This window comes from Crocodylus siamensis, chromosome 10 (genome assembly GCF_052110815.1).
Source record: "Crocodylus siamensis isolate JL-2025a chromosome 10, ASM5211081v1, whole genome shotgun sequence".
Taxonomy (NCBI): domain Eukaryota; kingdom Metazoa; phylum Chordata; order Crocodylia; family Crocodylidae; genus Crocodylus; species Crocodylus siamensis.
In genome coordinates, this window is record NC_143404.1 from 15281625 (window position 1) to 15295483 (window position 13859).

General features: G+C 39.0%; 1 protein-coding gene across 1 annotated transcript in view; it reads right to left on the reverse strand.

The window, feature by feature from the left end:
• The window catches only part of LARS1 (leucyl-tRNA synthetase 1), a 46379-nt gene that overhangs the window by 17650 nt on the left and 14870 nt on the right, over positions 1-13859 (reverse strand). Inside the window, exons 11-24 of the mRNA XM_090020933.1 lie at positions 12290-12377; positions 12128-12204; positions 11441-11494; positions 10275-10415; positions 9032-9109; positions 8139-8224; positions 7988-8053; positions 7809-7891; positions 7457-7595; positions 4590-4802; positions 3244-3301; positions 1742-1805; positions 860-1043; positions 500-590 (exon numbers count right to left, since the gene is read on the reverse strand). Coding sequence (XP_089877059.1) covers positions 500-590; positions 860-1043; positions 1742-1805; positions 3244-3301; positions 4590-4802; positions 7457-7595; positions 7809-7891; positions 7988-8053; positions 8139-8224; positions 9032-9109; positions 10275-10415; positions 11441-11494; positions 12128-12204; positions 12290-12377 — 1422 coding nt within the window. The remainder of the gene's footprint in view (positions 1-499; positions 591-859; positions 1044-1741; positions 1806-3243; positions 3302-4589; positions 4803-7456; positions 7596-7808; positions 7892-7987; positions 8054-8138; positions 8225-9031; positions 9110-10274; positions 10416-11440; positions 11495-12127; positions 12205-12289; positions 12378-13859) is intronic.

The window sequence follows — 13859 nt, forward strand, 5'->3', positions numbered from 1 at the left end:
TTATTCTACACATAGTTCAGCCTACCTAATCAAATTCCTGAAAGTCAAGTCAGTCATATAAAGGAGTCTCTGCAATTCATTAAGTTCTGGAAACACTTTCGAGAGATACCTTAAAGAAGTATTTTGAAAAATATTGTTTCCGAACAGTTCTGCTGATAAACTTTCTGTATTTCTCATGCAAATTTTCCTTGCTAAAAAGACCAAGGAAAACACTCTTACAATCTGTCCCTTCCTGCTAGTCACTGATCACCTAAAAATTGCAGCGTTCTATTTGCAACCTCACAGCTGCTTCCTACAGACCAAAGCAGAATGCCGAGATGCACCATTACAACTAAGTCCTTAATCCATTTAGTTTGTCTTATTTCTGAATAAAATACTAACCCTGACTGAACTAAATAATTAAACTTGGATAAGGGACATCAGAATCAAAAGAAAAAGCTACACAAACTAATATATCCCAGGAGCTGGTTTCTTGCCCTCTAAAGAGTAGACCTCCTACCTGGAATTCAAAGAAGCCAGTTTTCAGAGCTTCCTTAAACATCAATTTCTCATAATTTTGATCTGTCTTCAGTATGCCTGCATTCATTTCACTAGGAAGAAAGGGGAAAAGAAAAATAACATTAAAAAGAAAAGACCAACTTGCATAATAATGGCAACTACATTCAAAAGGTAATGGTAATGATTTTATAAATGTCTCCACAATAGTAGAGACAAGGTAGTCTAAAAATTAATGGAATCTTTTTTGTTTTAGAGAATATATGAGCAATTATTTGGTAGAAAGTGAATAAAAAACAAACATGAACATCAGATCATAATGAGAAACTTGAAACAAACCCCACACACTCATTCAATGCTGTACCTGGCAAAGACTCTGTCATTGAAGGTGTTCGCAGGTCCATTTCTTAAACTGTCCTTGTTTGCCAGCATTTCCTTCACCCATTCTACCCAGGTGTAAAGACGGAGAATACCAGCATCTGCCATGGCTTCTACAAAGTTGGCATCTTCAACAGTGTCTCCAGCATCAGCCAGTGCCAGACGCATGCCTAGAGAAATAAGAAACAGGATTAACACATCTGGCCCCAGGGACAACTGATAAATGCAGCTGTAGGGGGGAGAGAGGTCAAAGCCTGAATATCAACTGGATTTTCACGCTGAGGGCCAGCTAAATGCAGGCAAAACGCTCAGCTGTGAAGAACTGTTCATTCCCCTGAATTGCAAGTGGTCAACGTGACTGTATACAGTTCTACAAGTGGGAGGAGAAAAAGGGATACAAAGAGTGAGGCACACTGCCCTGTTAGAGCAGGAGAATAGAATAACCAGAAGCAGAGGCTGGATCAGCATCTAAGAAAAGTGATATGGAAGAGCAAAAACATTTGCACCAAACTCTATACCCTTGCAAGAAAGTTCTATACCCCTTCATCCCTTCACTATTAGGCTCTAGATGTGCAAGGGGAGAGATGCAAAACTGCAAAGAAAACAAGGTGGGGTGCAAGAAGGAGGAGATGCTGATCATCACTTGCCACTCACTCATTTAACCCATTAATACACACTACATTTCTAAAAATTACAGGTGTTTGGTGAATATTCACAGGCAAAAAGCAACAAATATGATTTAAATTACCAAAGCTGAAGTGAACTCATTACTCTTTTTAAGATGGCATATAACATGCCCAAAGATGCATTACTAAAATAAATATACTTTTGGGTGTATACTTATATATACACACATATTTATACATACCATCTGCAGAAAACTTGTCCACAGCTTGACTCAGGGTAAGGAAGTTGCCTGTAGATTTAGACATCTGAAAAGAGAAAGAGTCAAGAGAAATCCTGATGCAGCCATGCTGTTTTGCATAATAAGCACTGGGCAAACCTGCGCTTATGTAAAATAGGAAAATTGTATTGGTTTGCATTACTGATAACCTCACTGCACAAGGAAGATCTGTAGCTTGCTCAATGGATGGTACTCTGCAATACCATGGGAGATACCAGAAATCTGCTTTCGATTCAGACTTGTGTTTTCCAGTCTGGCAAAAATGTAGCATACTTCAGAGGAAGGTCTTTCTCAGTCTCTCTCTCATGAAATGTAGGAAAGACACTGCTGAGCATGCTGCACTGACATATGCAGAAAAACTAGCTCTATGGACCAGTCCCAGGGGCAGCTTTAAACTCCTAACTTCTAAACTTGGCTCAGCCGCTGACCTGTTCCTGAGACTCCAACAAGTTCTAACTTCCAAGACCTGCCTACATTATGATAACAAGAAAGTAGCATCTGTTACTTCTGTTGTGGCCCTGCTGAGCTTTGCTTTAATTCTGTTAACCTTTGGTGGACAAAAAGAGTTATAACCAACTTAGGTCCCAAACAAATCCAAGGCAAAATTTTCAAAAAATGTCTGCATTCCTGAAACCACATTTTTCAAAACTAATCCTTACCGACTTCCAGTATGATTTCAGTGCCTGTGTTCCCAAGCCACTTCTGAAAAGTTTACTGCTAGGCTCAAGTACATTTAACTTATTTGGAAAATTAAGATGTCAAACAAATTTAATCTGTGCATCAGTGGGTCTCATCTTTTTTGGACTCAAGGTACCCCCTCAGACACTAGGCACATGTCAATAACTTTTGTGAACTGACTGGCACTCTATTTCAAAAACAATGTTATTACTACAGGGCTTACCCTCCTTACCAAGGGACTAGGCAATGTGGGCAGCAGAGCAACCAGGCAGGGAGAGCCTGACCCAGCCTTTTTCTGCTGTTCTCCCCAAACCTCGTTCATCTCCTCACACTTCCTGTGGTACCTTCCAAAGGACTGAGCGGCACCCAAGGGTGGCCCAGCACCCTGGTTGAGAATCACGGATATAAGCTTTCCCCCCTTTTCCTATGTTCACTCTAATATACTCCGATCAGCACTGACCACAAGAAATTCCCCTCTCTAAACAGAAAGCAACCTTGAAACGTGGGTGTAATTAAGCAGGTATCTGAGGTTGACTCTCAAAGAACTAATGGATCTGGTACTAGCAGAGAGTGATAGTATTAGGTATTCAGATAGGGTGGCAAAAAAGCCAAGAAAGGAGAAGTGAGGAATCCTCCTTTGGTGGATGGGAAAAACAGGAAGGGCATCGGAGACATATAATGGAAGTAAGTTCACACGCAACACTGTAACAGTTACTCTGCTAGTCAGTGCTCTGAAGCAGACCCAGGAGTGCAGCTGTCTTGACCACTGCAGAGATGAACTGCCATACCTTCTCAGAATTCAGGAGGAGATGTCCGTTTGCTCTCACAGCTACAGGCCACTTGTCTCTGTGTTTGAAAATAAAATACAGAGCATTTGGCTAAAATAAAAAAAAAGCTATTACATTTTTTTTCTTTGAAAAAGAACAAAATCTAATATTTTCACGTAGGAATGGACATATTTTTAAATGGAACCTTAATAAAAAGGATACCTATAGTAAAGTCTTGAGGATTAATGTGGTCACTTTGAAGGTGAAAAGACCTCCAGCACAAGTGCTAAGGTTTAGCACTCGTGCAATGCAAACAAGCACTACAACTCTTAAAATTATATACCACTTATTCCCGCTTGCTTCTCTTTTCAGTTGCATTCAAGTTAGTGCCAACTGAACGAGGAAACAAATAGGTATGAGCAGACCTAGGTGTTCCACCATCTTTTACGAATGCAAGAAGCTTAACTGTATTAAATCCCACACAAGCCCACATTTCTGCACATAGGGTATACAGCTTTGCCAACAATTTATGCAAAGTGTTCAATGAATCATATATATTGGGGCTAGGAGAGATGCTAACACAGCAACCAAACTGCAGTACCATCTGCTTGCATACCAATCAGTTGCCTCTAAAGCACAGTGTGATTAATGTTGCCACGCCAAGCGTTAACGGCAAGGTATTTGCAGGACACTGCTTTGATTTTAGTCAGAAAAGTTGAAATGAAGTCTCTGTCAAGCAAGATGAGAGTTTTATAAATCAACAATACAAGTGAAGATATACTGTTCTGCCACATGGTAACTTTGTGTGTTCCCATCATTACTTCAACACACTATATTCCTCAACTTCAGTCACACTTAGCTTTAGATTCATATTTTGCAACAGAGGCTCATCTCTGCTTTTGCCCAACAGTTTCCATTCTCCTTTAATGTGAACAAGACTAATTCTATCAAAAAGGACATTGCTTAATTATAAAACATTAGAATTCCTAGGCTTGTTAAAAAGCAGGACTGAAACTGAAAAAAATCTGTTGCACTGGCTTTCTATAATTCTGGTATTGTGGAACAAACAGAGCTTTTCAACAAAGTTTCTGGAAGTAACACAACATTAAAAACACTAGTCTTTAATTTTCACAACTCCCCCCCCCCCCAAAAAAAAATTCAGAGTTTATATACAAGTGCTTCACAATGCATGTTTTAAGGCTGCAAGACAAAACAAGAACAAGTTTCCTTTGATCTTGGTAACACGATATACTACACACACTTGTAACAAAGCCCAGTAATGAAAGCATACAGTCCAAAGCATAGAACTTTGCAACAAATGCACCATTCTTTTCTCCACACTTGTTTGGCCTAGCCTACGTTCTTACCTTTCATCTGGCCACATGGCTACGTGGTTATAGAGGTAGTATGACAGATGATTTGGAACAAGATCCTTGCCAGATGCTCGCAGATCCACAGGGTACCAGAATTCAAACTCATCTTTGAGCTTGTCCAACTTTTCCTTTGGAATGTCTGTCTTGGGAAATGGAGCTTTGCTGAAGAAGATGTAATCCCAGACTCCTTTGGACATCTGATGAGGCCTGCATGGGAGTATTGACAACATAATAATAGGACTAATATCTACTGCCCCTCCCTTTCCCCACCAAAGGTTAATTTTCTTCCTTAAAAGTGACGATGTTAATTTGTTCTAAATAAAATGTAAAATTTGGAGTCATAGGATGCTGACAGATATGGGAAACAAAACAAAAACAAAACTGCACTTTAAAGGAAGCAGCATGTTGGCTCGATCCTGCTCTGCCATGTCTGATAGATCAGGCACTTCAGCAGGGCTTTTTGGCACTTTTATCTAATAGCTGATTCAATCCAAAGAGAATTGACAACCAACAAGCAATTACTTTTCACAACAATCTCTGTGAGCTACTCGTGCTGCCACCATTTTGTAGGCGATAAAAGAGAAGACAAGGGCCTTGCCAAGTTAACACAAGAAAAATCAAAGCCAGGATCAGAACTCTAGAGAGCTATTATTTTTCAGCAACACAGACACACTTCGGTTGAGAAAAGGATAAAAACCTTTTGATGGCCTAAAAACCAAATGCCTGATCTGTTATTCATATACAATCCTGAAAAGCCTCCAAAAGGCCCTAAGCCCTGCCATAGTAGGTCCTACCCACTACCATTCTGGTGGAGCACATGACTTGGACCTCATTCACTAGTGCTGTGTGAAATGGGTCCTATTCTATTCAGATTCAGCCTGAATCAGGGACAATGATTTGATTCGCTGATTTGGATCACTGTCCCCAATTTGATTCAGAGGATTCAAAGCTGATTCAGCAAATCAGTGATTCAGGCACAGGGCTCCAAATTGATTTGGAGAGATTAAAGGGTCCTCTGATTCGGTTCGGATTTGGAGATTCGGCCACCAAAATCGGGCCGAATTGAATCGTGGACCAAAGCTTTGCACAGCCCTATCATTCACCACATATCAGTGTCTCCTCTTCACTAGCAAGGAAAGCGTAGGAGGGAGAGAGAGATGGAGAGGGAGAGGGGAAATTGTTGTCAGCAATAGGAAGGAATATTCTTTACTCCATCAAGCACTTTCAGATCTTATTAAACACAAAGCAGGGGTCAGAACTCACAGAAATAATGTTGGTTTTTTTTTTATTAGCAGAAGCACTTCCTACAACCTGTTAAAGATGGGTTACTAAATTTTGGAATAAATGTGCTACCCTATCCAATAACTAAAATGACAGCTCTCTGCTCAGCTGCATTCATGATAGATCCATGACACCTCTGGCAAAAGGAGAAATTTAAACCTTCTTTTCCTCCCCGTTTCTTGCTGCAATTTAGGCTTGGCCTGCCCACATTCCACTAGGTTTCAATTATTATTACTAAACAACTGACCACACTGGAAGGAAGAGAGCATTCTGGAGTTGACAATATAAATGTAATGATGTAGTTTACATGTAAGTTACCACAAGGCTAGAATGGCTCCCTCTTTAGAAGGGTAATTTATGTGTTTAGTTTTATAGGATTATGGCTCAAAGGTTTTCTGTTACCATCCTAATCTACAGGTAAATGAAGGGTGCTATGAAAAAGCTGTTTGGTGCCAAAGATCATTGCATTAAAGCAGTGGGTGAAATGATCCTTATAGCTCCACTATTTACCTGACAATGTAGCATAAATATTTGTAAAGTGCATTGCAAGTTTGGATAAAATATAGTATATAATAGGTAATGGAAACTGTAATTTGCAGCTGGCAGGTTATACTGAACCTAAACGTTGATTCACAGTCTGCTTACTTCAAAGCTCATTTCCAGACATCACTAGAACAGTAAACCTGTATGCAATTAGGGGTGTTTCTTTAACCAGATAAAATTCTTGCCAGGCTTTAAAATTATTTTTGTTTTCAAAGTATCTTTGCTTTGAAACTGCTTTACAAATTAGCTACAGCATCAAACAAGACAAGCTCCAACACCTACGTGTAGAGGAAATGCTCTCTTGAGTTCACTAAAAACACTCGTAATCAGAGCACCAGGATCAAAGGTAAGAGTTGGTAAGTTCATGACAACTGAACAGAATTGCTTTCATGACCAAATGAGACAGACAGCAAAACTGAACTCATTTTTGGTGCACTAAGTGCCCTTCAGATTCAAAGGGAAAAAGAGCTATGAATCCCAAAAAAATAACTGCACCAAAGTTAAAATCCCAATTTCTCAGGTGACTGAACACACGGCAGAAATCAACTTGTGACCAAGGACAAGACTGGTTCTCTATCCATTGTCCCCTATAAGCAGTTATACAGAAAAGACTGGCTACAATCTGCCAACACTGTAAGCAGCTACAAAGAAACTTTTCAGCAAGGGCTAGTTATTTGCATAGTGAAATCAGGGCAGTCAATTCCTAAAATGTATTACAGATGCCATTTTGAGGTAGGTCCAACAAGCAGCTTTTGTAAAAGGTGGTTTGTCTACAAACTCACACCACTAAGCTACGCTTATAGGGGCCACCTCCAAACATACCCACCCTTCCCCCCTGCATTCTTCTGTTTACCTTAAGGCAAACATATTTTGCTAAATGCTCTTTTATCTGCAGTGTTATGTACATATAAATAGCCTCATCACAGACCTAAAAAGTCAATCTAGCAGTTTTGCCTTTGGAGACAACAATGGCGGCGGAGAAGGAAACAGAAAATGCTGAACTATTATTCCAGGACCTGTCAATCTGCTCTGCCTACCTGATGCCCAGCTGAGATTCTCCTTGTCCACGCAAGTTCCCTCCTTGCAACAGGTGAGCTACTGTGTAATAGGCCATGTAGATGGTAGAGTCAGAGAGAGATTCTATGAGCCAGTGCTCATCCCAAGGCAAACGAGTACCTACAAGAAAGACCAAAAAGCACCATCACCAAATGCCAGCCAGGAACCCCATTTGTGAAGTTAACAGACGTCAATCTTCAAAAATGCCTAATTACCACACTACCTTCAATTAGATACTGCATTAGATTTAAAACTTCAGCTCAGCTTCATGATCTTTCAGGATCAAACAATGACATGAAGCACTAAGTTAGGGAAGAGTTTTGTCCAGCTTACCTAAGCCGTATGTCCTTGAGCAAGCATGTTCCTGCAACCAACCCAAAGTAGCTTCAAAATTCCTTCTCGTTTCTTCACAGTATCTGTAAGGAATGGTTTACATTAATCTTCAGGTTCACAATGTCAGCATCTCCACTAACCCCTCCACCAACATTAACCATCTCTTTCCTGTAACTTACGTCTCTAGATTTGTCAAGCACTCAGATGCCTGCTTCTTCCAGTTTATTTCACCATAATCGAGATACCTAAAATAAGATGATTATTGCATTAATTCAATTCACACAAGGACAACAGAGAGGCTCCGTTTATTTATGATTTTACTTCACTCACCACTGGTCACAAAGAGCTACCACACATTCATCTGCAGATCTAGATATAACTTGTTTCTCAGGTTCCATATAAATCATTGCTTCACCCTAAAATATAGGGAATGGATAGTCATCTCTCTGAAGAAGTGGTAATGCATAGCCATTATGTGAAAGGAGGCTGAAGTGGATTCTCAGGTATCTAGACTACCTACCTGCTTTGACAATTATCCACATTTACCATTAAAAAGCAAGCCCTATTCTAATCCCAGCTCTACCACAAATTTAGAAATGATCTTGGGCAATACAGCTTCTCTCTAAAATCTGCATTTGTAAAATGTGAATAATATTTACCTAAATCTAACAAGAAAGCCAGGAGGCTTAGTTCATTTTATCAACTGTGGGAAGATCCACTGTTAAAAGGTGCCAAAGCAGCACAAAATACAATAGCTTTAAATTTATCATTTAAAACCATGTATAAAAACTAGTGCCCAGATGCTAAAACATTGATTAAATAAAATGTCCCTAACCAAGTTCAAAATATATTGCACAAAATCCTTACGTCCTCCTAGATGTACATGTTCTTTTCTGGGTGGGTCTGAAACAGACTGATAATATAGAACTTATAGGCTGTGGTAGTGACCCTGAAAGTATATGACAACATCAAAAACACATGCAGCCATACAAGCTTATCAACAGAAAGATTTAAAAGAAACATGGACCAATTTCTACTTGATCCATCGGTTAAAAAAAGTCTCTTTATTCAGGAATACAGCGCTTGATTTTAACATCATTTTATCCTGTCCCCCAAGAACATTCCCAGAAAGTGGAGAAACAAGCCCGTATACTGTTTCTAGCAACTATCCTATTATGAGAAAGAAGAGTATTCAGGAAAGCAACATATACACTACCACATACATTGTCCACCATCATCTTCTGAATAACTTTCTTGACATCTTGAACTTTTTGTCCCTTGAACCCATCGACCAACATTATCTGTAACAAAGGGTCCATTGAAGAAGTTACATTTTATAAAAAGAGATTAGGTTTCAACCAGGTTAAAACGATCAGTTCTTCAACTACAAGGCTAAAGTATTGTTTGTACTGCAACCTGTGGTGTACTTTAACAATTGGAAGGTGAAACTCTTTTACATGAGCAATTTCATTTAATTATCTTAAATTAGCTGTATATTTTACACTGTGCATAGGGGTAAATACAGAAGTCTAGATAAAAATAAACAGCACTAGCACAAAGAGTTAATCTTTGAGCTTGGAGACATGACCTCTAATACTGAAGTAGTCAGTTTTTACATCAAGGTACGTGCAAAGCAGACATGTGACAATCAGCCCTCTCCCACTGTAATTTACACGAATCCAGTGTAGAATTATCACAGGAAGGCAAGTTATAGTAGAATAAATGTCATGTGCTCTGAGATATTTCAGCTAGCCATTTGCTATTGACAAACCAGTTGTTAACCTGCTCCCTAAGACAGTGTAATAGTAAGCAGCTACCCTAAAGACAGTGGGGTAAAGTATATTACATGTTCAGGCCCTTTGAATTCTAAGAAGTGTAGGTGACCAAAAGCTGAAGACGACTCAAGTGGTACCTGTGAGATATGTGAATCTGCCCTTGTAAATCTTAAGTTATTTCCTGTCGAATCTACTACTGTCAATGCATGCATGGTTTTACTCTATGTTCACAATATATTTTGTGCTTGCCAGTCTGGCAGCACTCTTCCCCACACTTGTGGCTGGAGTCATTGTCATTTACTTATGAAGGCCCTGGGACAAAATATAACAGTACCCATTACCAAGATAAGAAGAGTTATTTTCCCTTTCTATCATTTTCTTTCAGCCTCTACAAATCAGTGTTGGAATGAGATTGATATAGTTTCAACAGAAAGCTATCCAGTCATCCACTCGGTCATAATATTACCAAACTCATCTTGGTGGACATATAGCCAACCTCTCAATTGTGACCCGGCATTCTGCCCAGCAACTTCAAAGAAGATCACTAGAATGTGGGCCTGGGAAAAATAACCATAGGGACTCCTCCCCTCCCCAAAACCCCCACCATACAGTTTTTGTAAGCCTATTCTTTATCAGCTTTAGTGTATGAAACTATCTAATATCACTTGGGAAAACCTAACTTGTTACTTACTCCCTCATAAAATCCTTTCAGATACACTCTCTCCTTGGCCTCAGTAAGTTTCTCTCTGTCATTCTGGCTCTGGATTTTCAGCTCATCACAGACCAATGGAGCAGAAAGACTGCCATAGCCTGGGATTTCGATGATAGGCACCTGGGAAGAGCACAACAGTGTCAGGAACTCATTTCACATTGTATAAACACAGCAAGGATCCTACAGGGGAATGTCTTGCCAAATTCACAGACTGCACCTGGAAATGTTACACTGAAGAATACGCAAAGCCAAAAACTTTTTTTTTTCCTTATTCATAGTCTGCAGGCTGACAGGGAAATTTAAACTAGAGATATGGAGAGGAAGGAGAGAGACAACTCTTTTTTTTACTTGTGTGAAGACATGTAACTTTTAAATTTCTATGAACTTTAATGCTCATATATTCTTAGACACAGTATAAGTATACTAAGGGAGAATAGCTGTAGACATTATAAAACAGTAAACATTCAAATATTACTATAAAGCTGCACGCTGCTTCCTGGGGTTTACTGCTAATCAAATTTGGCAGGACTTTACAAAATTTCAGTGCAGTGCCGCTAAGCATGTCAGGCATTTCTGGCACTCCCCAGAGTGAGTCGCAACATGTCTTCCAAAAGCAACAACAGCTTTAAAAATTGATAAGTAGCAATGAGAAACTAATGAGAGGGGAGCAGAAGCAATGCTGATCCTATGCAATACAATTTGGGTACAGTCCATATTCTGAAGACAAAATACATTGATTCAGGCACATAAGTTACATACACAAGGGGAATTACAAAACTATAACCTAGTCTATAGGGCAAATAAAATCCTCTTAAGTTCAGTGTCATGAAGCTTGAATCAATGAATAAGGACTCAAATACTAAACTACAGCCATGAAGTAACATTTACTACAAAAACTGCATTTTGCATTAAAAAAGTAAAGGCTTTTTTTCTTCCTTTAAAAACATGGTATAGTGGGTCCAACTAAGATTTGTTATTCTAACTAAACTTTCACAACTATAGTACCGACATAAAAATAAGTTTGTTTTAAACTTTTTAGTTAAAAGATCTGAAGTGTCATATAACAAAAAACTGAAAGATATGCAGGTCCCTAATTTAAGCAAATAAAGCTTTGCGTGTTTGACACACATACTTGCGATACTCACCGGCTCAAACGGCAAAACCATTTCATCTTTAATGCCATACTTCCCCCTTAGGGCCTATAGAAAAAGAAATTAAGGGGAAACGATCATACAACTTTTTTTTTTTTTATTTATTAGCTCATTTTCATTAAATATTATTCCATGCATGAAGATGAATTTTTCAGAAACAACACACAACTGTTCCACAGTACATACATGATACAACACTAGTTGTCCAGAACTGAATGATTTCCCCAGAACTGGAGGTGTAAAGAAACAGGGTTACATCCCTTATTAGCCACTGACTTCCAGGGGGGCCAAAAAAAATCTCACAATATCTGGACATTACAATTTCCCCAAATGAGGAAAAACTGACCTCACAGGTACTGAGAGCACAGCTTTTCTTTCACAGCATCTGATGAAGTGAACTTGGGTTCACTAAAACTTGTGCTCTATAAACGTGTAGTCTGTAAAAGTGGTGAGTTTCTGGCATGGAAACCTTTCCAGAGGCCATATGAAAAGATCCAAGATGAAAGTTTCATCTTTTTTTCTTATTTGAATTGAAGCTACAGTTTAAAAAGCTGTATGCTCAGTTAGACCCAAGTTTAGAAGCATTTCCCTAGTTGACAATGTAGTTGTGTTTTTTTTCATTTTTGTCACTTGATGCAGTTAGAAGAAAATGGACAATAGTGATCTGAATAAGAGGTTAACCTGTTTTTTCTTCAAATCCCTCAAGGCTGCAATATCATCAGGAGCATCAGAGGGGACACTTGTGACCACTCCAGTACCTTGCCAAAAAGATGATTAAAAAGATAAGCAAATATAAACAAAAAGCATGCTATAATAAATAAAATCATGATGACAAAACATTACCTTTATCTTCTTTAATGGTGAGCATAGGAAGAGCATAGATAACTTTGTAGGAAGTTAAAGGGGCAGAAAGTGCAGCTCCAAGAAATTCCTGAGCAAAAGAGAGGGACAGTTTTAGAAAGAGGAACACTATGTTTGCTTGGCTTACTGTAATCTGCTGGCTAATGTTCTACATCCACCTGACCCTCCTTACATACTGTAAGTAGACAAAATTAAGGTCAAAACCCAATATAAAATGCAAAACTATTTTTAAGCAGAGTACTTAGACACCATCCAGTCACACTGGCCATGTTTATGCAAAATCCTACTGTGCAGTAGCGTGTTGCTACTGTGCAGGAGCATTGCGGGGGCACTAACAGTGACACGATGCTACTGAGCAGTAGTAATGAGCTACTGAACAGTAGCATCAGAAAAAAAAAACTGTGTAGGGATGCTACTTAGTTAGTACTTGGTTATAATAATACCATGTTTTAGTACGTGGTTACTTTAGTACTTGGTTATGCAAATACTAAATAACTGCACAGTCTGCTGCTTGTGTAGATTTAGCCTCCGTGAAGCAGTACACGAACTATGCCATTAACTACTAGAAACTGACAACAAATAAGATAACAAGCTGGAAGGAATTCAGAAGAAGGAACAAAAAAAAAAAAAAAAAATCACTGAAGGGTAGAAAGATGGAGAAGTAACCAACTGGAAAAGTGACTGTTTCTAAATACCTGAAGAATATAAACACTGAAACAAAACAAAAAAATTTTTTAAAAATCTTGTCAAGACCATTCCTGAACTGACAAAGGAATGAATAGATTTCTAAGGATTTTATGTACAAAGAAGTGGGGTAGAGGACAACACACTTTGCACTTTATATGAAGAAGTGTCAGAAAAGACAGAAAAAAGTTTAAGTGGGTGCAAGTCCACTGGCGTAAAATGCTGCATGCAATACATTATCATGATGGATAAAAGTCAGTGTGTCAGCATTTTTATTCTAAACTTGTAAAATTAATGATGCTGAACACCCAGCCCATGTATTCTGAAGCATTAAGCACAGGAAACAGCAGCTATCTGCATACACAGAGAAGGACTATGTACTTTAACAGAAAATATTTACATCTTGAATTTAATTCCCTTTGGTTAGCTCACTCCTTCCCTTCCTTCCCATTAACAGTAGTTACTGTGCATTAAGTTGTAATAACAGGTACTAACTCAAATGTGCAGTAACCAGCACTACTATGCAGAAGCACCAGCGCACACCTTTTTAGTGATGCCAATGCACAGTAGACTAGCTCTACTGTGCACTTAGTTGTCTCGGGCAGATGTGCTCACTGTTTCATATACCAGCCCCACAAACTCTGAGCCATTAACCATCTAGTAAAATTAATTAATATACTTCACTACAGATTAATGAAGCTGTTTAGTTCCTTCATCCATGGGTGCTGAGGGAATTGGCTGGTGTCATTGGCATGGCTGTTTGAGGACTCCTGGTGCTCGGGCCAAGTCCCTGAGGACTGGAAAAGGGCCAGTGTGGTCCCTATTTTCAAGAAAGGGAGGAAGGAAAAGCCTGACAACTACAGGCCAG